General features: G+C 40.0%; 1 protein-coding gene across 3 annotated transcripts; it reads right to left on the bottom strand.

The window, feature by feature from the left end:
• Nucleotides 1-8,310: 8,310 nt before the first annotated feature.
• LOC311289925 (uncharacterized protein) lies at nucleotides 8,311-24,760 on the bottom strand. 3 transcript variants are annotated; one of them, XM_084408202.1, is made up of 3 exons: nucleotides 24,565-24,710; nucleotides 23,156-23,243; nucleotides 8,311-12,557 (listed from the first exon to the last, which is right to left on the bottom strand). In XM_084408202.1, the coding sequence occupies exons 2-3, from the start codon at nucleotides 23,214-23,216 to the stop codon at nucleotides 9,946-9,948; spliced, it is 2,673 nt and encodes an 890-aa protein (XP_084264328.1). In that variant the 5' UTR covers nucleotides 23,217-23,243; nucleotides 24,565-24,710; the 3' UTR covers nucleotides 8,311-9,945. The 3 variants fall into 3 exon arrangements, with proteins under 3 accessions (XP_084264328.1, XP_084264326.1, XP_084264327.1); XM_084408200.1 differs by having other exon boundaries at nucleotides 8,315-12,557; nucleotides 24,705-24,760; XM_084408201.1 differs by having other exon boundaries at nucleotides 8,321-12,557; nucleotides 24,423-24,712.
• Nucleotides 24,761-25,618: the final 858 nt, after the last annotated feature.

Genomic DNA, 25,618 nt, shown 5'->3' with positions numbered 1-25,618 from the left:
GGCACTCCCAGGCAGCGAAGAAGAGGATGGCGGACCGGATGGCTGCTGATCCTGAAGAGGCTCTGCCACCTCTTAAAAAATTGGCAGAAGTAACTGAACGTTGTGTATATCACAACGGGCCTAAATATGATCCAAACTCTGAACCAAACTCTGAACCAAACTCTGATTTGTTTAAGCTAGATACTAATATGACCATGGAAGCTGTTTCTGATTTGTGTCCCCTGAAATCGTACATCAGAGGCTCTTTCCATCAGGGAGCTATAACTGTTTTGGCTACAATAGCGGCAGGCAATGTGCAGCAAACAGTTTAACTGCAATCTTGATGTGTAAGGTGAAAAATGTGTTGCGATGGACCCCGAGTGACCTGAATGATGTTCTGATGCTTGGAGATGACCTGTACAGTGCCATGAGAGACGCCGGCAAAATCAACGATCCTGTGAACGGCTACATAGAAGTTGATGAGCTGCCTGACACACACACACTGAATAATTGTTGTTTTTCAATAAACTATTCTTCTGTGTCCTATACTGGGTTGTTTGGAATTAATCGATACGATGCTGGTCTGCAAGGTGTTGCCATGTCCCTTGATGAAGCAGTAAATCAAGCATTCCAGTGGTTTGATGCGTGTTTGATGAACATTAACCACACTATATGTGCCGCTGTCAGACAAGGTTCGTGGTATGCAGTGATTGATCCACATGCACGACTCAGTGATGGAACAGTTTCAGCTCGTGGTAAGAGTGTAGTGGTTTTCCATCCCAGCATAGACTCTTTGCTCTTTATTTCAGGAGACTGGGTGCGTCCTTGAAAGCATATAATCGTCCATTCAGTGTTGGGGAGTAACAGAATACATGTACCGTTTAACCTATTCAGAATAGAAATTATGAGTTGAAAATAACATTGTTGAAATCAATGGATTACATGACGATACTTCTCTGTTTCACGAGTTTATTCACTCTCTAAATAAATTAAGGCAACTCCATGCATTTCCCAGAAGCCCCAATATGAAAACGAAAAAATGCGCAGTTTGCGTGACCAGTCACAATGGAGTCGGAAGAGGAGCAGCGGGAGCTAGAGGTAGAGATGGAGCTGTAGTTCTACTGGTCACCTTGCTATTGAATAGTTGTATCAGGTAGCTACCAGAGCTGTAACGATATGCAATATGATACCGAAATCACCATACTCAGATCCACGAACCCACGAATCTTATGGTATGAGAAGGCAGAATCACGACACACCCCTTCCACTCCTTATTAGTTATCCTTCCCGTCCAGATCCAATGCTATCACATCTTTAAATTACTATAAGTATTATTTTAAGTTAACATTATAAAATACGTAGACCTACACCACAAAATAAATACTTTAAAATTGGGCAATTCCAGCGTTATGGGTGTGACATTTGCAGTAAAAACTTGAAATATAAATTCTCAGAAAATGCATTTAATACCAATATATTGAAACGTCTGTTTATATATCCATACTCCCTTAATAAAGGAGTCCAGACATTAGAAAAATATCAGTCTACACATGCGTTTTATATTTAATATGAGGGAAATAAACATGCATGACACAAAAAAATCTTTAACTTTTAGGTGGCAAAATATTTTTTTGTACTTCTGTGAATTACACTGCGCAAACCAAAAGTAATACTACCCACCGGATGAAGAAGGGTTGGCTCTCCACAGAACATGATATATTCATTTAATTAAATTTTTCGTGGCCGCATTTACAGACTTGAGTGCTCTGACAGCGGCACTAAAAGACTGCTTTAAAATTTTCACAGAGACCTCAAACAGAATCTTAATTTTAATAAATGTTTCATCAACCAATTGCCTGGATTTAATAAATAAGTAAATATAGCAGACTATAGATAATCACGATACGGAGGCGCCGGCGCGTGAACTGGAGCTCGTCTCATAAATAAACCGAAACTCAGCGCCTACTTGCCTCACAGACATGTGTACTTTTAAACAGAACATTTCAAAATGAGAGGAAACAGACTGATCTCTGCTTATATTATGTAATCCTTATGAAATGTGCAGTTCTCTGTGGCGCGTTCACTACTGCGAAGATCGCAAGTCAGCATCATCAACTTCATCTTTGCAGCCGACACTGACACAGAAAACACTTGTTTATTAATAAACAATTAAAATATCTCCTTGCTATATTTGACATATTCATAGTCATTACTTTTGCCAGTTTGTTGTGACAGCTTTCATGTGCTTTATTGGCAGCGCCACCCTTACATGAACATGAACGCGTCACCACCGCACTGCATTCCGACACTTATAAAATGCAATTCAATGTGGAAGTAATCCAAGTATTCAGAATACGTTGCTCAGATTGAGTAACGTAACGGAATACGTTACAAATTACATTTTGGGGCATGTATTCTGTAACGAAACTGTACGTTTTGAAAGTATCCTTCCCAACACTGTGTAATATTTATGATACTTTAAAAAAAATTTGAGACTGAAGTTAAAAATAGACACATTGTGTGTCTGTGATCTTTTTATTTTTGTAAAAAAATATTGTAAATTTAGATGTTTAACTAAAACCACAATTGTATTGTGTTAGTCCTTAACATGTCGGGTGATAATCAGCAAGAAATGCCTTCGCTTTTAATTGCCTTCTCTATTTTTTCCAAACATATTAATGTGACAATGTTGAGAATAGTGTGACGGGGTTGGAGGACTAACCGTTGTGAAGGGAGCATTGCCTTCAATTTCATACGTTATATTTTTTTCTTTGTCATATTGTGCCCTTCAACATACTGTATCTGCATGCACAACACTGTCCTTCTGCTGCTGAGAAACGATGCTCGGCAGTGTTTAAGTGGACACATTACATCAAATATTATATTTATAACAAAATGATGAGTATATCTTTACTGAAACATGACTATATCTTTTTATTAAAATTATCCATAAGTTAAGTGAAAACCTCAACCCTGTCACAAGTTTTCAAGCCCGAAACAATGAGAAATATCCAGATATGTGACAAGGTTGAGGTTTTCTCCCATAATGGCCACTGCTTCTGTAGTGTAGGAGAGTAGACCATATATGGCAGCTATCAAACAAGTACATACTTATGGACTAAAATAAAATTTAGAAAAATTATAATTTAAAGATCTTAATTGTTATGTGATGGGGTTGAAAACATAAAAATAAAGATGGAAAATGATTATTTTTCTAAATTTTATTTTAATCCATAAGTATGTACTTATTTGATAGCTGCCATATATGGTCTACTCTGTCTCTCTGTTAAGCTTGACCGTACCCTCCCTTGACTATAATAGGCCTCAGAAATATGAATAAAAAGTATGATACTACTTACCATCTTACGCAACACTGTTAAAAAGGCCTGAATGATGTAATTTCTGGTAAATGATGTCACTTATGGGTGGAGTCTGAATTATTATAGGCGGAGAATAGTTGGCTTGACGGGGTTGAGTCCTCTGCACACACACACTAAACACACACACACTAAACCACCGAGATGTCCCCCTGCACACTGCATTAAAGTTTCAGAAAGCAAACGTGTTTTTTCACGGCTAAAATAATCTTAAAACGATCGGTTTACAAAAGTTTACACTACCACTTACAATCCGAATGAAGCTTCACTGGGACCGAGCTCAATCGGACCAACAGAGGGTTTCTATCCGACTGAGCTCACAATGAGGTTACTAACGGATTATAAGTATCCATGTAAACGCTAATGACTGGCTCTGCGTTTCTATATATATATATATATATATATATATATGTGTGTGTGTTTGTTTTATTGTAGAGCTGTTGCGGAGCTGTGAAAGGCAGATGCAGTAATTTAATAATTATTTTCGCAAATTAAGGTGATATAAATATTTGTAAAATCCGTTGACGTTGTTGGAGTCTGGACATGCATCTTGATTTTATTTATTTTTTCTGTAGTCTTTTTTCAATTTTAATCAGCTATGTGAAGGACCATCAAACAATTAAACAGAAAATGGACGGAGCTGTTTCTTACAGGCGTAGCCATGAAGTAGTCCAAGACATGGCCTTCATGGGCGAGTTCAAGAGCAGACGGCCAGTTTGATTAGCTGGATTAGCTGTTAATAGTGTAACTAGCCTCCCTGATCTTGTCTTGTCTATTTAGGCTAGATGTTGTTTTCTGTAGAATAATGAACAGTGTCATTCTTAAAACGTACATGATCCTGATGTCTTATTGTTACGTCTCTTAAATCTCTAGATGGCTACTACTGAGTTCACTCGAATCCCCACCCTTCCACTGATTCTTCCAACATTCATGTCCAAACTGGCTATTTTCCTGCAGTTCTTGTCCACAGGGGACTCCTACTGCACTATTGCTGCCAGCTACCACATGGGAGTGAACACAGTGTCCAACACTGTCCCCCAGGTCTGCAGGGCCATTTAGGACTCCATGGTGGAGGAGTACATGCCAGTGCCCACCACGGAGGATTGGCTGAGCATCGCACAGGGGTTTTACCAGCGGTGATCTTTCCCCAACTGCCTTGGATCCATTGATGGGAAACATGTGGTGATTAAGTCACCTGACAATTCAGGGTCCATGTATTTTAACTACAAGGGGACTTATTCAGTTGTGCTTCTGGCAGTGGTAGATGCCCAATACTGCTTTCGGGTAGTGGATGTGGGCAGCTACGGGAGGACGAGTGACGGCGGTGTCCTGGCCAACTCCACCCTCGGCCGGGCACTACTGGACGGGGCTCTTGGCCTGCCACAGGATGCCCTGCTGCCGGGAGCTGAGCATCTAGGACCGCAGCCACATGTCTCTGTTGCTGATGAGGCCTTCCCACTGCGCCACAACCTCATGCGGCCTGTTCCTGGCTCCAGCCACTCAACCACTGGCAGGCGCAGAGGATTCAACTTCAGGCTGTCACATGCCAGGCTGATTGTGGAGAATACCTTTGGTATTCTCACATCTCAATGGCGCATGTACAGAGGAGTCATTGGAGTCAGCCCTGCAAATGTGGACGCCTGTGTGAAGGCTTCCTGTGTCCTGCATAATTTCCTGAGGAGGACCTCCAAGACTAGAGGAACTGCAAGACGTGCAGGACCACCCCCAGCTGCAGACAGGGAAGCTGCTGGCCTACAGGCAGTAACCCGAGTGGGCAGCAACAACTCCGCACGGGAGGCCATCCGTGTCCAGGAGACATACACCTCCTATTTCTCCACCGAGGGAGCTGTCAGCCTGGAGTATAAGCCTAGTGCTACAAACGGCTCTTTTAAGAGCCACCAACTACATTAGCTTTAGTTTCCATATTTAAGCACCTATACACTTTTAAATAGGGATGCACCAAATCTGATATTGTGCGTAATCTGAAATGTAAGCTGCGCTAATTACGCTAGCCAGCCTAAAATTTATTTTGCATTAATAATTTTGAATTACCTTGTTCTGTTTAGCCTATTACAATTTGTTATATTCTATATTAGGGAATTAATTTCATTTTATTTTAACTGTTCGTTAATTGAAATGTGTGATGCTGTTATTGAAAGTATGCTACTGTGTTCTTTATTTATTACAGTTTGTTCATTTAATTTTAGTTTTTCTTTATTTAAATTTCGTTTTTTCATTTTTCTTTTTTAAATTGTTTTTCTTTATTTAAATCTACCCTTTACTGTCAGTAATTTGTTAGTCAGAAAAATATTAGACTACCTTATTAAAAGTATTGCTTAAGTTAACAGACGTGTGTGTGTGTTTTATATCACTATTGGTGAGGCGCGCTGCTTCCCGCTCACACTCTTCTGTAGTTTATTAAAAGTTTATTAATTCTGAATGTGTTGCGTCTCGCGTGTCCATCTATATTGCGCCAAATTCGACACTGCACTCCCTTGTGAAGTCGATTGGATGAACGGTTCACGAAATAATCAAAATGCAAACAGACATACAGACACATTCCTGCCTTTAGTAGAGAGAAGAATATGTTCAGCCCCCTCTCTGAAGCTCAAAAAGTGGTATTCGGACCAGCCCTCAAAAAAATGTCTAAATTTTATAGTAGGCTCTCAAATAATTGATCTTTTTGATATTAGTTATCTTGTTTTTCACTAATGTATTTTACAACTATACAAAGAGCAATGTGTAACGTTTTACCAGATTAGTGTTACAACTGTTACACTTATTGTCTCTTATTTGTTCCCCACTAAATGTTTTTTTTCACTAAATGTTCAGATTTTATACAATTATTGTGCACTCGTGATTTTTCTAGACTAAATTTTACTGCTGAATTATCCACTAATCTAGTTTTTAATAGCATTTTTGTCATATATTTCGGATCGATTCTGAACAAAGTGGTATCGGTGCATCCCTACTTTTAAACTATATAACATGGATTTAAAAATAATATGAAACATAACCATGAATGTTGAAAATATTTTACAATATTTATTGGAAAAAAACCAATTCATTCAACTGACTAAACATTTACTCTTGAGCGAGCTAACAAAAACTTTTTTCACAACTACTGTTTTGGTAGGAACGAAAGTTTACATCGTATGTTTCTCCGGAATCAGCCAGCGCGAAGGACGGCTATATTACGATTGGTTGCTGGCGTTTTGCTGCTGAACCCCGTCATAGCTCATTACCATAAAGTTGAGCTACTTTCAACTTTCTGATTGACGCTCTGGTCGCCCAAAATGCGACAGCGATGGATTTGACGCTCCTTGCAGCTGAGAGAAGCCAGCTTCCATTGAAAATGAACGACTTTGGAAGCTCAAGTCGGCGGCGGCGTGCACGTACAGTTAGGGTTTCCAACACAGCACGGGCTAACATACTGTGGTAAAAATCCCAAATGTGGAGTTTTTATATTTATATATATGAACACATTACATATTATTAACATATGATAGGCTACAGTTCAGCAACATTACACGACCAAGTGCCGTTTCCTGAATACCATCACGATTGAAATGTGACTGATTTCATATAACAGCTCAATAAATAAGTAGGCCTACTTACTTTTTAGATGCAATAGTGACTGCTTTGGTTCTGTTTCAGCAGCAAAAAAGTTCCAAACAAAGATCACAGCAGAACCATATAACGCATCTCAGCTGTGTTTTATTGCTGAAGATGCAGCGTTCTGAACGAATCGATTGAGTCAAAGATTCAATGACTCATACATAAACAATTGCCTCAATCTTGAATGAATCAGTCATTTGAACGAACTGTTTGAATCAATGACTCTCATTAATGCGGTCACTCGCCGCCATCTAGTGGCGATTTAGTTTCATGTTTAAAGGCATCACCCCCCCTCCCAGCATTTCTTATTTGTATATGAAATAATTTTGCAGTTTAATGATTTAGGCCTAATTAGATTGGTAACAGCCATAGTGTCTTGATAATAATAATAATAATAATAATAATAATAACTTTATTCTTATATAGCACCTTTAAAGCAGCTTCTCAAGGTTCATAATAGAACAAAAGTGAATGACCAATTTACTTGCCCAAAGGACAAGCACGTCAAGGCTTAATGTCGAGCCCTGCTTACTGATTTATCTCAGAAGATGATGTCTTAAAAGTCAAGAACAAGGGGAACAAGAACAAGTGAAGGCGAATATATTTCTCAAAACCTAGTAAAAATAAGGATTTTAAATAACAGGTTTATAAGAACATAGTGTGCAGAGTGATGTATACAGTAAATACCCTTTTGACTGTTTTACGTATAGATAAGAATTTGCAGGCATTTCCAGAGCCTCCCGAACTCAAACCCAGTTCTGAAGGCATGACCCAGTGCTCCACAGACACACAACACCAATGCTTAGTGCACTGCAAGTAAGCACAATGTTTAAGGTCTCTGTGTAATATACAATGCATGGCTCCCGCTTGAACTCCTCCAGTCACAGACCACACATGGCAGTGACAGAAGCCACTCCACTTCTGCTTCTAGACATGAGAAGATCATCAACTGGTTAGAGAAAACTGTTGCAGCGGCTGTTTGTTTGGTGGCCTGGAAGGCTAAATCTGTGGTGCAGCGCAGCTCGTTTTCACTGCGTCAGGGGAAAGCATTTCAAGCACTGGTTGATGCAGAGATATACCCCAAAGTGTCATCAACGCAGTGTCTTGTTCCCTGTTCTCAGAACTATAACCCTAACCCTTTCTAAAGAGAATAATGTATACAATAGGGACTACAGCCCCTTTGGGGCTTGGGACCTAAAAAGTTGCTAGGCAACAGTGATGTGTACCTTCAACGGCGGGAAAAAGTAGCAAACTCTGAAATGATACACCGTCTGTTATGCATACAGTCGATTTGACCTAAAATAAAATATACACACATTTAAGAAAAGTCAGGGTACTTTAGTTAAATGGGTTTTATTTCAAAGTTATTACATTGCAAAATTAAAAAATTACTACCTTGGTAGTTCTAGTGTTAATGTCCTCCGTGTTTACTTCCGTATGACGTCTACCAGTGTTGCCGAGTCCGTGGTTTCCCCACTACTTTTGAGAAGAAATTGGGTGGATTTTGTTGTGAAAACCTGGCAACCCTGTTTGTATCGTTCTTTTGCGCATGCGGGTCAGTTCAGAACCATGATCCGTTCACACTGGAAATCTGACATTGGCCACATTTAAAACAACGTGAACAGCTATACACAGAAATCTGAGCAAAAATTGAGGAATTGAGCATCAAGGCTCACAGTGTGAACGTAGCCAAAGATAAACTTTTACACATTATTGTGACAGTTAAATTATAAGTAACTGAAATAAGCACAAATGTCAGTGCATGTCAAAACACCTTCAGGGCCCAAAAACCTCCTCGGACCCCAGACACCTTTTTAGTTGAAACATTTTGTACATTGTTGGCAGGTGAAGAGACTCTCTTAAGTGTGAATTCTTGTGTGGACTTGAAGTCGTCACCTTCATTTATATAGCGCTTTTACCAATATAGATTGTTTCAAAGCAGCTTTACAGTAATAATGGGAAATTAAAGTAACAGAGATTGTTTTGACTTGACAGCAGCTCTAGAATAAAGTTATTGTCCAGCTAAAGTTAGTTTACCATGAAGGTTTCAATGTTGAGCCAACTTCTTCCACACTGTTGGCAGGTGAATGGCCTTTCTCCGGTGTGAATTCTAATGTGGACTTCAGGCTTTCTCTGACTACTGAAACTCTGTCCACACTGTTGGCAGGTGTAAGGCTTTTCCCCAGTATGAATTCTTGTAAGGTTTTCTAAGGTTTGAAGTTGATAGAAACTCTTTCCACACTATTAGCAGGTGAACGGCTTCTCTCCAGTGTGAATTCTTATGTGGTTCTTTATGGATCATCGTTGACAGAAACTCCTTCCACACTGTTGGCAGGTGTAAGGCTTTTCTCCGGTGTGAACTCTCATGTGGTCTGTCCAGGTTTGATGTTGACCGAAACTTCTTCCACACTGTTGGCAGGTGAATGGCCTTTCTCCAGTGTGAATTCTCATGTGGACTTCAAGGTTTCTCTGACTACTGAAACGCTTTCCACATGGAAGGCAGGCTTCTCCCCAGTGTGAACGTTCGTGTGGGCTTTAAAGTTTATATCATGATTGAAACTCAAGGCTTCTCTCCATTGTGAATCCTCATGTGGTCATTGTTTGACGTTCACAGAAACTCTTTCCACACTGTTGGCAGGTGAACGGCTTCTCTCCTGTGTGAAATCTTGTATGGTTTTCTTAAGATTTGATGTTGATAGAAACTCTTTCCACACTGTTGGCAGATGTAAGGCTTTTCTCAAGTGTAAATTTTCATATGGACTTTAAGGTTGTCATTCTTATTGAAACTCTTTCCACCTTGAAAGCATGAGTAAGGCTTCTCTCCAGTGTGAATTCTCATATGGACTTCAAGGTTTCTCTAATTACTGAAACTCTTTCCACACTGAAGGCAGGTGAAAGGCTTCTCACCTGTGTATACTCTCATGTGGTCTTATAAGGTTTTTACATTGATCGAAACTGATTTTGTACACTATTAGCAAGTGAACAAGCCATTCATCTCCCTGATGTGAATTCTCATGTGGTTCTTCATGGATCGTTGTTGACAGAAACTCTTTCCACACTGTGGGCAGGTGTAAGGCTTCTCTCCGGTGTGAACTCTCATATGCCTGTTAAAGGTTCCTTTTTGAGTGAAACTTCTTCCACACTGTTGGCAGGTGTAAGGCTTTTCTCCAGTGTGAATTCTCATGTGGTCTGTCCAGGTTCGATGTTGACCGAAACTTCTTCCACACTGTTGGCAGGTGAATGGCCTTTCTCCAGTGTGAATTCTCATGTGGACTTCAAGGTTTCTTTGACTACTGAAACGTTTTCCACATGGAAGGCAGGTGTAAGGCTTCTCCCCAGTGTGAACGCTCATGTGGGCTTTCAAGTTTCTATCATGATTGAAACTCTTTCCACACTGTTGGCAGGGGAAAGGCTTCTCTCCTGTGTGAATCCTCATGTGGTCTTTTATTGTTTGACGTTCACAGAAACTCTTTCCACACTGTGGGCAGGTGTAAGGCTTTTCTTCCGTGTGAACTCTCATGTGCCTGTTAAAGGTTCCTTTTTGAATGAAACTCTTTCCACACTGTTGGCAGGTGAACGGCTTCTCTCCAGTGTGAATTCTTGTATGGTTTTCTAAGGTTTGACGTTGATAGAAACTCTTTCCACACTGTTGGCAGGTAAACGGCTTCTCTCCAGTGTGAGTTCTTATGTGGGCTTCAAAGTGTACTTTTTGAGTGAAACTTTTTCCACACAGCTGGCAGGTGAAAGGCTTCTCTACACTGTGAACTCTCATGTGGTTTTTTAAGGTTCGATGTTGATAGAAACTCTCTCCACACTGTTGGCAGGAGAAAGGCTTCTCTCCAGTGTGAATTCTCATGTGGTTCTTTATGGTTTGAGGTTGATAGAAACTCTTTCCACACTGTTGGCAGGTGTAAGGCTTCTCTCCACTGTGAATTCTCATGTGGTTCTTTATGGATCGTCGTTGACAGAAACTCTTTCCACACTGTTGGCAGGTGTAAGGCTTTTCTCCGGTGTGAACTCTAATATGCCTGTTAAAGGTTCCTTTTTGTGTGAAACTTCTTCCACATTGTTGGCAGGTGAACGGCTTCTCTCCAGTGTGAATTCTCATGTGGTCTGTCCAGGTTCGAAGTTGATTGAAACTCTTTCCACACTGTTGGCAGGTGAAAGGCTTTTCTCCGGTGTGAACTCTCATGTGGTCTTTCAAAGTTTGATGTTGATTGAAACTCTTTCCACACTGTTGGCAGGTGAATGGCTTCTCTCCTGTGTGAATTCTTATGTGGGCTTCAAAGCGTACTTTTTGAGTGAAACACTGTCCACACTGAGGGCATGTGTAAGGCTTCTCTCCACTGTGAACTCTCATGTGGTTCTTTATGGTTCGAAGTTGACAGAAACTCTTTCCACACTGTTGGCATGTGTAAGGCTTTTCTCCGGTGTGAACTCTCATGTGGTTCTTTATGGATCGTCGTTGACAGAAACTCTTTCCACACAGTTGGCAGGAGTAAGGCTTTTCTCCGGTGTGAACTCTCATATGCCTGTTAAAGGTTCCTTTTTGAGTGAAACTTCTTCCACACTGTTGGCAGGTGTAAGGCTTCTCTCCTGTGTGAATTCTCATGTGGTTCTTCACGGATCGTCGTTGACAGAAACTCTTTCCACACTGTTGGCAGGTGTAAGGCTTTTCTCCGGTGTGAACTCTCATATGCCTGTTAAAGGTTCCCTTTTGTGTGAAACTTCTTCCACATTGTTGGCAGGTGAAAGGCTTCTCTCCTGTGTGAATTCTCATGTGGTCTGTCCAAGTTCGATGTTGACCGAAACTCTTTCCACACTGTTGGCAGGTGAACGGCTTCTCTCCGGTGTGAATTCTTATGTGGGCTTCAAAGCGTACTTTTTGAGCGAAACTCTTTCCACACTGAGGGCATGTGTAAGGCTTCTCTCCAGTGTGTATTCTCATGTGAACTTTAAGGCTTCCCTGATTACTGAAACTCTTTCCACACTGAAGGCAGGAGTAAGGCTTCTCTCCAGTGTGAATTCTCATGTGAACTTTAAGACTTCCCAGCTTACCGAAACTCTTTCCACACTGAAGGCAGGAGTAAGGCTTCTCTCCACTGTGAATTCTCATATGGACTTTAAGGTTGTCATTCTTACTGAAACTCTTTCCACACTGAAAGCAGGAGTAAGGCTTCTCTCCAGTGTGAATTCTCATGTGGATTTTAAGGTTTCTATGTAGAGCAAAACTCTCTCCACATTGGCGGCATGTGTAAGGCTTTTCTCCGGTGTGAATTCTCATGTGCCTGTTCCAGCTTCCTTTTAGAGTGAATCTTAATCCACATTGATGGCAGGTGAATTTCCTCTTTCCAGTTCTCATGACTTTAGGTTTTCCATGTTGACTGAAATTCTTTCCTAACATAAAACAAGTTAAATAACTTCTTGTTCTTGTATTTTGAGCTGTGTTTCGCATGGAAGTCTTTTCAGGCTGTGAACAACTGAAAGATTTTTCTCCAATTATGAAACCAAGAAGATTCTCATACTGATATTTCTCTTCAATTTCATTGAGTATTTCCATCTCCTCTTTCAGTGCCATTAGGTCTAAGGTGAAAAAAGAAAGAAAAACAAAATGTTAACCCCAGTTGAATGGCATTAGTGGCAACAGACATCAAAACATATAGATATGTAATGCATCAAAACCAACAACGTCTATTCTTGATCCTATATACCAGGGGTTTCCAAATCTGCTCTGGAGGGCCGGTGTCCTACAATGTTTAGCTCCAACTTACCCAATACACCTGCCTGTAAGTTTGTAAAGTTGGCAAAAGACATTGATCAGCTGGTTCAGGTGTGTTTAACTGGGGTTAGAGAAAAACTTTGCAGGAGAGTGGCCCTCCAGGACCAGGATTGGACACCCTGGTTCTATAACTTCTATGCTTTGAAATAAAGATGTACTGGTCGACTGGCTAATAAAACAGAACCGGATGGTTTTTGTTTTGGCTGATCTCTATACTGGACTAGCACACACGGCATTGCAATAATTTCCCAAAATATTTAATGTTTAATGAGAAATATTATCAGTCTGTGAAAAGGATGTTAACAAGCCAGAGATTCAGAGGAACACGCTTAATACGGATACAAAGTACACTGTACTGTACAGTGGTACTGTACACTGTCTGCTCGATTGCTCCTGTCTGCCCTGCTGCTGCTGCTTATGTGTTGCATTGTTTGCGTCTGTAAGCTTTGTATCTTTCTGTTTTTAATCATTATTTACTATAATTCCTTGTTATTTATACTGCTAAATATAACTTAACATCACACATTAACCTGACATCGCTAGCTTCAATCTAAATCGTTCTTGCTAGGACAACACGCTAGTAATTCGCTAGCCTGTTAGCGTGCCATCCATGCGCTCTTTATTTATTTATTTATTCTCTAGTGCGCTCGCGCCTTCCGTGCGCTCTTTATTTATTTTTTTCGCGCGCCTTTTACAAGTTCATCAAAAAACTGTGGTATCAGTCAACAAACACGGTGAGTCATGTCATCTTTTCCTCTTATTGTCACCTGCACCTCATGTAACATGTATAGCATAGCCTTCTCTGTCAGCACAGGTTTTACATGTGATAAATGCAGGGAGATAGTAAAGCTGACGGGGAAGATTTCAGAACTAGAGACACGCATCTAACCTTTAATCGAGGTTAATTGTAAGAGTGCAAGGGCTTTAGATACTGCTTTGGATGCATCTAGCTTAGTGAACTCTGTACATTATTCGGTTCCAGCCACAGAGCCCGTGCAGCAGGGAAATTGGGTGACAGTGAGACGCAATAGTCGCGGGACAAGCTGACAGGCTGGAAAACTGGGTGGGGCTTTCTGGGATAGTCCTAAAATGGTTCAGGTCATACTTAGATGGGAGAGGTTATTATGTGAGTATAGGAGACCATAAGTCTGAGTGGACATCCATGACATGCGGAGTCCCTCAAGGCTCAATTCTTGCGCCACTCCTGTTCAACCTGTATATGCTCCCAATGAGCCAAATAATGAGACAGAACCATATCTCTTACCACAGCTATGCAGACGACACACAGATCTACTTAGCCCTATCGCCTAACGATTACAGCCCCATTGACTCCCTGTGCCAATGCATTGATGAAGTCAACAGTTGGATGTGTCAAAACTTTCTTCAGTTAAACAAAGACAAAACTGAAGTCATTGCATTTGGAAACAAAGATGAAGTTCTCAAGGTGAACGCATACCTTCACTCTAGGGGTCAAACAACTAAAAATCAAGTCAGGAATCTTGGTGTGACAAGAGTCAGACCTTAGTTTCAGTAGTCATGTCAAAGCAATAACTAAATCAGCATACTATCATCTGAAAAATATTGCAAGAATTAGATGCTTTGTTTCCAGACAAGACTTAGAGAAACTTGTGCATGCTTTCATCACCAGCAGGGTGGATTATTGTAATGGACTCCTCACTGGCCTTCCCAAAAAGACCATAAGACAGTTGCAGCTCATACAGAACGCTGCCGCCAGGATTCTGAGCAGAACCAGAAAATATGAACACATCACACCAGTCCTCAGGTCTTTACACTGGCTCCCAGTTAAATTTAGGATTGATTTTAAAGTATTATTACTGGTATATTAATCATTCAATGGCCTAGGACCTCAATATATTGCAGATATGCTCACTGAATATAAAACCAACAGATCTCTCAGATCATTAGGATCATATCAGCTAGAAATACCAAGGGTTCACTCTAAGCATGGCAAATCTGCTTTTAGCTATTATGCCAGCCGCAGCTGGAACCAGCTTCCAGAGGAGATCAGATGTGCTCCTACAGTAGTCACTTTCAAATCCAGACTCAAAACACATCTGTTTAGCTATGCATTTACTGAATGAGCACTGTGCCGCTGTTCGTCCGACTGTTTGTACTGTATTTTATTTTTCTAAACTGTTTTAATTATTCTTATCTCTTTTTATTATTTTAATTTCTTCTATGTAAAGCACTTTGAATTGCCATTGTGTATGAAATGTGCTATATAAATAAACTTGCCTTGCCTTGACAAAACACCGCTCTACCGTTCCTATTACAATATCAAACAGATTCTCCCCGCTCAGTGAAACACCCACTGAGAATCGTGTTGATTGTGCCCTAGTAATTGGCGATTCGATCAAACGGAATGTGAACATAGAGACACCAGCCACCATAGTCACATGTTTGCCGGGAGCCAGAGCGCCTGACATCAAAGCAAATTTAAAAGTGCTGGCTAATGCTAATCGTAAATTCTCTAAGATTATTATTCACGTCGGCACTAATGATGTTCGACTCCGCCAGTCGGAGATCACAAAAATTAACATTAAAGATGTGTGTGAACTCGCATGTACGATGTCAGGCACTGTAATTTGCTCTGGCCCCCTTCCTGTTCGCAGGAGTGATGAGATAGTTAGTAGATTGTGTTCACTCAATGGCTGGCTGTCGAGGTGGTGTCCGCAAAATAATATAGAATTCATAGACAATTGGAAAAGTTTCACCGACTGGCTAAACCGACCGTCTGCTAGCGGCCTCACGTCACCCAGGTCAGATAAATCCCATCACATAGAGCCTCTTTCACCTAGCTATCATCATATAGAGACTGTGTCTGTTCCCCGAATTAGGACATGCAAAAAACTCCTAAACCCATTCAAGGGTAAAAATTTAATTGAGGTTAAAAATTTTTAAAATTGATATAATACGAATGAACAAATGATAAAGCTTGGGTTGTTGAATATTCGATCCCTTACTTCAAAAGCACTCATTGTTAATGATATGATTACTGACTATAATCTAAATGTGAGGTGTTTGACAGAAACCTGGCTAAAACCGAGTCCACCCCGCAAGATTACTGTTATAAACATGAGCCTCGTCTCAAAGGCAAAGGGGGAGGAGTTGCTGTAATTTATAGTAATATCTTCGGAATTACTGAGAAGTCTGGTTTTAAATATAATTCTTTTGAAGTGTTAGTGCTTAATGTAACACTATCTAGTGTAAATGATAAATCACTTTTAACATTTGTGCTGGCTACTGTATACAGGGCACCATACAGACTTTATCAAAGAATTTGCGGACTTTCTATAAGAGTTAGTACTGGCTGCAGATAAAGTACTAATTGTTGGTGATTTTAATATACACATCGATAATGAAAAAGATGCATTGGGATTGGCATTTAAAGACATTGTAAACTCAATTGGAGTTAGACAACACGTGTCAGGACCTACTCATCGTCGTAATCATACTCTAGATCTAATATTATCACATGGAATAGATGTTGATGCCGTTGAAATTCTGCAACAGAGCGATGACATCTCAGATCATTATCTAGTCTCGTGTAAATTACATTTAGCCAAAGCTGCAAAGTCGACTCCGTGTTACAAATATGTTAGACCTATCACTTCTGCCACTAAAGATTGCTTTATTAATAATCTTCCTAATCAGTTTCATCATCTCAGCATCCCAGATAGCTTAGAAGAACTCGATATTGCAACAGAAACTTTTAACTCTCTTTTCCAGCACTTTAGACACAGTTGCTCCTTTGCGCTTAAAGAAGATTAAAGAAAATAGTCCAACGCCGTGGTACGATGAGCACACTCAGGCCCTTAAGAGAGCAGCCAGAAAAATGGAGCGCAACTGGAAGAAAACAAAACTTGAGGTATTTCGCATGTCATGGAAGGAGAGTTCGATTGCTTACAGAGAAGCTTTAAAAGCTGCTAGATCTGCTTATTTTACAAACCTATTAGAAGAAAATAAACATAATCCTAGGTATTTATTTGAAATAGTGTCTAAACTAACGAAAAAATAAAGCTTCAAGCCTAGAAGTTTCCAAGCAACACAGCAGTAATGACTTTATGAACTTCTTCACTTATAAGATTGATAATATCAGTGACAAAATTATAACTATGCAACCGTCTACTACAGTATCGCATCAGGCAGTGCATTGTAGTCTCCCTGAGGAAAAATTAGATTCATTCATTGCTATAGAAGAGGAAGAATTTACTAAACTCGTTAAATCATCTAAATCTACAACATGTATGTTAGACCCTGTACCGACTAAGCTACTGAAAGAGATGCTTCTAGAGGTCATAGATCCTCTTCTTACAATCATTAATTCATCTTTGTCACAAGGATACGTACCAAAAACTTTTAAGCTGGCTATGATTAAACCGCTTGTTAAAAAAATGCAACTTGATCCTTCAGAATTAGTCAATTACAGGCCGATCTCGAATCTACCTTTTCTGTCAAAGATACTAGAAAAGGCAGTATCTTCACAACTATGTTCCTTTCTAGAAAGAAATGATATCTGTGAGGATTTTCAGTCCGGATTTAGACCATACCATAGTACTGAGACTGCTCTCGTTAGAGTCACAAATGATTTGCTCTTATCATCCGATCGTGGTTGTGTCTCTCTATTAGTGTTACTCGATCTTAGTGCTGCAGTTGACACTATCGACCACAACATTCTTTTAAATAGACTCGAAAACTATGTTGGCATTAGTGGAATTGCACTAGCATGGTTTAAATCATACTTATCTGACCGTTATCAGTTTGTAGCAGTAAATGAAGAGATGTTTCACCGATCACAAGTTCAGTATGGCGTACCACAAGGCTCAGTACTAGGACCGCTGCTGTTCACTCTGTACATGTTACCATTAGGAGATATCATTAGGAAACATGGCAAACTGTTATTGGACTTCTGTGCTAGTTACAGCTTGCCCATAATGAACACCATGTTCAAGCATAAGGGTGTCCATCAGTGCACATGGCACCAGGACACCCTAGGCCGGAGGTCGATGATCGACTTTGTGGTTGTTTCATCCGACCTCCGGCTGTATGTCTTGGACACTCGGGTGAAGAGAGGGGCGGAGCTGTCAACTGATCACCACCTGGTGGTGAGTTGGATCCGATGGCGGGGGAGGAAGCTGGACAGACTCGGCAGACCCAAACGTACTGTGAGGGTCTGTTGGGAACGTTTGGCCGAATCCCAATCCCATTTAGTACAGTGGTCAGGAGGGTACGTAGGTGTAGTGTTGCTGGTTGCAACAGCACTGCTCGACTGCATAGCTTTCCAGCAGACTTGGAAATTAGGCGCCAGTGGTTGCATGGACTTGGCCTGGAAGACCGTGAGTTCCCGCCTAGAGCTCAAGTGTGCAACCTGCATTTTACGCGGGATTGCTTCTCCAACGCAATAGAGGTGGACATGTGCTTCTCCACACAGCTCGCGCTGAAAAGTGACGCAGTGCCAAACGCTGCTCCTCCTGCATGGACTCCATCACCGCAGCGGCGTCTTGATGTGAGTGGTCATATATATATATATAAAATCACAATTTATGGTTAGGCTAAAGTTAATCCTCTGGGGTCGACAAACACGCCGGCGCATTTTGCTGGATTTTTTCACATAGCGGCAAAATATGAATATGCCTACAGAGAGCGCGCACTGTTGACATCAACTCGATAAAACTCATCAGATGCATGTACTTTACGTCGTCTTGTGACCCTGTGAGTCACTCTCTATTTTAGAGTCTGACAGCAGCTGTCAATTAATCCGTCACTGCGGGTCTCAGGTGCACAAGGCTGCATAGATTAGGTCAGCTGGAACCGGGAACACTTCCCATAAATCCTGATGTACTCGTTACATCATAAGAAGAATGGCATCTACGCTAATTTTAGTGTCTTTGTTTATCCCGAGGGTTTCCCGCAGTTTTTTCCAGGATCCAGGCCGTATCCAGATCTGATGAAGGACCAGCGCTTGGACGCAATGACAACGCAGTGCTGAAGTGTCAACCAGTCTCTCTCCGTTAACTGAAGTGAGGTGGACCCCGGCCGCATCCAGATCAGATGGTGGATCTGCACCTGGACCTAACCATGACACATCCTGAAGTGCCAGCCTCATCTGCCCTGTGAAGGCCTCATCGACACGACCAATCTGACCTCTGACCTGTAACTCTGCCTGGATCATAATCACACACTGTTCGCTCGTTGGCCAGAGGAGAACTGGCCCCCGACTGAGCCTGGGTTCTCCCAAGGTGTTTTTCTCCATTCTGTCACCTGATGGAGTTTCGGTTCCTGCCACTGTTGCCTTGGCTTTTGGCTTGCTTAGTTGGGGACATTTAATATTCAACAATATTATTGATCTGCCTTATTATGGGTGGACGATGACGCAATTTTATTCTAGAAACAAACTTTGTTGTATTATTTTCATGTTATCAATGTGAAGCTGCTTTGATACAATCTGTATTGTAAAAAGCGCTATATAAATAAAGGTGACTTGACTTGACAAAGAAAAGAGAACAGACGCAGCAGAAGAGAAAATAGTGGGATTTATAAGTGCAGCGCTGCTTTGTGTTCAGTGGTAAACAGAGAAAATTCTTGATCTCTGCTGTTCTATAAGTGCAACCAAGTGGCAGAGAATGAATGTGCATTTTCATTCAGTCCATGTGCTAATTTTGTTTTGTCAAGTCAAGTCATCTTCATTTATATAACACTTTTAACAATGTAGATTGTTTCAAAGCAGCTTTACAGAGATAAGCGTATAATTTAATTTAATTTAGTTATTTAGTTTTGTGCAGGTGTCATGTAACAATTCCACAAATCTAAAGTCCGTGAAATTTGCTTTAAATCTCAAAGTTATACAATCTAATCTGAATAACAACTGCTCATGCGGCATGTGCGTAACATCTTTGTTTGAATCATAAATGAAATTAAGTGGTGCCTCTAATTTCAAATGGCTACAGATATTTGAGGCCAGTTTTGCGTGTCCTAAAACAAATAAGCAACAACTATATTTGCTTAACCCCTATGGGTCAATGGAGGCACCATTGTGATAACTTGCATTTTTTCATTCTTGGAACGAGATGAACTTACTCTGTCATCTTTGGAAAAAAGGTAAAAATTAATACATAAAAGTAATTTAATTTCACTGGGAATCTAAAATGATCAGATCATTGTAAATTATATTGTAATAAAGTTTACCATTTCTCCTTTGGCAAAAGTCCAACAGGAGGATTAACACAAGCAAGTTTATGCCATAACGAGGACTGTTGATTATCAGTGTACGACCTCGATAATAGACAGTTTGGGGAGTAGCCATTTCCATTTCTGTAAACCTCCTTTGATTTTTTCTAGCATACAATCCCAATTCGTTTTAACAAAATCCTCATTACCTAAAAAGATTCCAAGATATTTTAATCCGTCTTTCTTCCAGATTAAACCTCCAGGTAAACTGGGAGTTTCTCTATTCCAAACACCCATTAAAAGGGCCTCACTTTTTCCCCAGTTAACTCTTGCAGAAGAATTTCTTTTAAAACTGTTAACAATACTCTCCAATTTTTCACTATCATCAGCACCAGATATAAAAACAACTACATCGTCAGCATAACTCAGCTCTTAGTTTCTGAAGCAGAGGTTCAATAGCCAGGGAATATAGCATTCCTGACATGGCGCATCCCTGTCTAACCCCCCTCTGAACTCCAAAAGGAGCACTCAAACCACCACTGACGTTGAGTACACTCTCGATGTCCCGATACATGGCCTCAATCATATTTATAAAACTCTGACTAAAACCAAAAGCTTCTAAAACATCTCTCAAATAAGCATGTTCTAACGAAATTAGACCACCATTAACACCTGATAGCCTTGAAACCTCTAGAACATCTCTGACCAATGATATGTTGTCGAAGATGGACCCACTGGGTATACAATAACTCTGATCAGAATGTATTACTTGACTCAGAACTTGACTGAACCTTGTAGCTAGAGCCTTTGATAACATTGTATAATCTGCATATAACAGAGATATCGGTCTCCAGTTACTCATGTTTTGTAGATCCCCCTTCTTGGGCAAAAGGGTAATAACAGCTCTTCCACAGCTTAACCGTAACACTTCTTTGCCCAAACGGTCATTAAGAACCAAAAAGAAATCTTCACCAATCACTGGCCATAACATTTTATAAAAATCAACAGGAATCCCGTCAATGCCAGGAGTCTTTCCATTTCCCATGCTCATCATTGCTGCGTATAACTCATTTTGTGACAAAGATTGTTCAAGCCTAGTATTGGACTCCTCATCAATCTTTGGAAGATCTTTAGGAAAAGTAGTGTCTTCATTTTCTCTTTGAGACAATTCACATTTATACAGGTCTGAGTAGAAAACAACAGCATGTTTGCGTATCTCACTAGGCTCAGTGAGCTCTTTCCCGGTGTCAGAGCGTAGTGAATGGATGATACGACTTTGGCCATTTTGTGAGATGCTTAGAGACCGCGAACGGATTATGCCCCTTGAGCTTTCATACCCAATATGTCTGCAAGCAATTCTTTTTTGGATTTACTGCTTTCAAAACAAACACCATCACCTGTAGAAGCTGTGCCATTTTCTAGCATTTCCTTGACTGGGCCATTTCTTTAGTGGCTTTAAGAGTGTACTCTTGACACAACTGTTTAATGTGGACCTTGCCACAATCCCACCATTGCTGTAAGGAAGTATAAAACAGTTTTTTTTCTTAACACTTTCCCAAAACAAAGAAAAAAATTCAATAAACTTATTAGCATTTAAAAGGGATGTATTAAAATGCCAGTAAGCACTCTTTAAATATACAGAATTAATGAAAATATTACAAACAACAGTGATCGAAAAAAAACGACTGGAATTATTTTACATTCTCTAGTAAGATTTGCTTGATGATTAAACACAAAGCCTATCCAGTCTTATCTCTACTATGTGGCCAAGTATATTGTCTGTTATTGTGATGCACTTTCCTCCAAACATCACATAAATCAAATGCTCTTATCAAGTGTGTGAGAGCTGTTAGTGAGGCAATATGTGTCTCCATATGATTCCGGTCTAATTTATCATTTTCAGTACAGTTGAAATCTCCACCAAGGAACAATGACTCTTCTGAGCTTAAAGGGTCAGGAAACCCCCTCTTTCACGCCCATTTAAGTTGCATTTTTCAAAAAGATTGTGAGCTAGAGTTGAGCTGAAAGAGGGGGGTTTCATGACCTTTTAAGTCGCTAGAAGAAACGTAACATCAATATGCTTTTGTTTTATAAATTCAAACAAACACATTCTTCGGGTCGATGTTCACTTTCAGCCCAGTCCCTGCGCAATCAGGACAAATGAACCCCCCGATCGGTTCCTTCAAACGCGCTGCGTGACCCATCAGCCACTGCTCTGATCACCTCCGCTGAACACTCCTGTCTTCCGGACGACAGCTTACGCATCGACGCTCTGTGTGATGGCATTTCATCATCTGCTGTCCTCGCTGGTAATGCCTTGTGTCTTCTTGCTGATGACAACTGTTCTCTGAGAGAATTTAACACGCATATCTTTCAGCATTTTGAACCACCGGCGTGGAAATGTCCGAGAGCGTCACGTGACGACTCTGAACAAATCACGTTGGCAGAAATTGGCATCAACCAATGAGATTGTGCATTTCAAGTTAAATCACCTGTTTTACTTTCATGATTGGTTGCTGATAAACAGGAAATGACCATATTTGGATCCGACAGGATTGTACAGGAGAGAGAGAGCTTTCCAGCGGTGTGTGTGATGACCGCGATCGCGGAGCAGCGGGAGGATTTACAACGCCAACTTCTGATGAATTTAGACGAAATCTAGAGGCGCAAACAGACACAGTGTAGGAAAATAATGACCTGAATGTGTATTTTGGACTTTTTTTCAGCACTTCAATCTGTTGTTGAAGCGTCTCGCCTTAAATACGTAACTTCGCCAGCTAATGAATGCATGAAAGGGACCAGCGGGATATACACTAATGCAGATAGATGACTGCGACACTGGGGTCAGGTTTGCGTGTGCTTGTGTCACATTGCTTTAAGGTACTAATGTTAGAGTCCTCGACGCACCTCTGGGAAACTACCGCTGTGGATTCTGGCGATAACCGATGATCGCTCCACCAATCAACTATCGGCACCGATATATATCAGCAAAACCAGTCGACCTCTAGTCAAGTGTAAATATTCTGACTGTGTTTGAGTTAGGACTCTACTCTTATTAAAATTATCTATTGTTCATCCAGTGTCATACATCTAGATCATAATACTGATGGGTAAAACCATGTGTATGTATGTCACTATATCAGTCAAAACATTGCTGTCCTTGTAGAGAATATGCCAGCTGTACACATGGTGAACATGAGAGAGTGAGACTGACCGGTGTGCTGCTCAGCGTCTGCGATCTCCACCTCCTCCCTCTCCTCTTTAACACACGCCATCTCTACACCCTCAGCCCAGGAGCGTCTCTGTGTGTACAAACACAGTCACAGAGGGTTGGTTTATTAGAAGAACATTAGGACATTACAATCTAAAAAAAAGCTTATTAAAGCAGACGTTAAAATCAAACAATTAAAATAAATAATTACAGAAGCACTGGTAAGGTGAATCTGAGCTCAGTATTTGGCTATATTAGCCTACACTTGATTACCCCATTACAACAGTGCCTTTACAGTTATTCACATCATAAAATACACTCACCTGTAGGTTTACAAATATAAATAAGGCACGTCTAATGTCCAACAGCAAATATTTCAGCATATAATGTACTTTATTATGTCTTTCAATTCAAACACAGTTACCATAATTATGCAAATGAGCAGTTCCTGTAGAGACATAATATTTCCCCCCAATAATTATTCCTTATTTTTCCTTCTACTTTTTTCCTTTGGTGATAATACCCACCAACACATAAACAACACATAATTAGAGGAACAATAAGTACATAGTTAGACACTTTTACATATGAAAAAAGTACAAAAAGACAAAAATATATATTCATAAAAATATTTATATCAAACTCTTATAATGACACATAATTACTAATAAGTTATTTAAGTAATATTATTTAAATATCAAATAATAACTATATTAAATAAGTAAATAAATAAAATAACTAGAATTAAAATGGAGGGGGGTTATATAAAAAAGGTAACTCGTGAAATATGTAGGCCTGTTCCTTTATGTTTATGTAATATTCTTTGATTTCCGAGTTGCCCATATCTCTCCAGAGTGTATAGTTAGCTCTTGATGTGGTGTTCTCCTCTCCATGGCGTACTGTATAAACTAAACCTAGCCAATCATTTAAAACTGCGGATCAGTGCTTTCTCCACCAGTCTAAACAAATATAACTCATCTTTATTAAATAGATTAAATAAAACTATATTTTGTATCTTTATTATATTTGGTTTCTTGAAAAAGTTCTTCCCTGAATTACTTTTGGTTTAATTTTACAAACTATAAAATATATGAGTGCAATGAGCTTCGCCGCAAATTATCCAACATCCTTAATATAAGTTATTATAGTTAGAAGATATTGCTAGTGTTATAAAATAATTTTAATTATATTAATATAAATTGTCCATGCAAAATTTTAGTCAGAATGATTGCGCTGCTATTTGGCGCACATGCAATATTTGAACACACACCTGTGAACTGTGAGTTTTGCCCTGAGGAAAACACCGTGTCTCAGACGCATAAACAGCACAAACACACGCAGTTTCTCCATGACTGTTATATTGTTTACCGTAAACTGAGACGCGCTCAACATGTGCGGGCAGCTTTACTCACACAATAACACGAGCATTAGCCTCAGCTACAGCACTGCAGTCTTACATCTAGTAATGCCTTTTACACCGTTTCTGGAAACTATGACACACAGAGAACGCTCTGCCTCGACTAAAACACTGTAAACAAGTAAAAACACCAACCTTTCTTCAGTCTGCAGTGAGGCGCAGCCTTATGACGTCACACACCAGGGCAAAATAAAAGTCCTTCTTCCTCTCTCCCATAAATGTGGGATTTTTAACCACCCACCCTTCCTCACTTTATAAATGAACTTAAAACTCCTGCTTCAACCCTCAGTACTCTCTCAAATGAAAAGAGCTATTACAGTAGACATTTTTTTTCCAATGAGATAAGTGCCTTGCAGCCTTTTATAACCCTTATGTTGTGATTTATTTTTATTCCTTTTTCTGTATTTTTTTGTGGGGGATTTTCTAGATAAAACTACTGTCAAGTTTTTACTTTTAATCTGTCCTACGTTCTTCCTCAGGTACAAAAGTCAACAGCTGAAACCATAACCACATAAGAGCATTTCCAGACAGCTGTCTTCTTCTAACCACAATGAAGAGTTGAAGCTTGTGATATTACGGTATGTCCAAAAGGCATTACATTTATAAGAAAGATGGCTGACTTAATGCAGCTTGAAATCATTACATGGTATGGAAACATGTCCTCTCTTACAATACCAGTGGATGTTTAATGGATAGCTAATAAACATATGTGGAAACATCGACTCGGCAGCACGGTATGCTCCTAAATGTGATAATATTAATATGTATCATATTAATGTGTTTGATATGTTTTGGTTTGCATAACCGTTTTGAATACTAATTGAATAATAATTATCCTTAGTTCCCCAGGGTTATAGTGCTCATCTGGCCGTCCACGATCCTCCATAACCGAAGAACAGTTGCGTTTTCTGCTAGGATATAATTTTTCTACAAAACAAATGGCAGAAATCTTGTGTGTGTCCAGGCGAACTGTGGAACGCCGTTTCTTATGCATTTAAATTGTACAGAGAAGTACTGCATCTTAAATTTTAATGCAATATTCAGGGTTA

This window comes from Rutilus rutilus, assembly GCF_951802725.1.
Source record: "Rutilus rutilus genome assembly, chromosome: 4".
NCBI lineage: Eukaryota > Metazoa > Chordata > Actinopteri > Cypriniformes > Leuciscidae > Rutilus > Rutilus rutilus.
The sequence above is the reverse complement of the archived record's forward strand: the minus strand, read 5'-3'. Positions and strand labels throughout refer to the sequence as shown.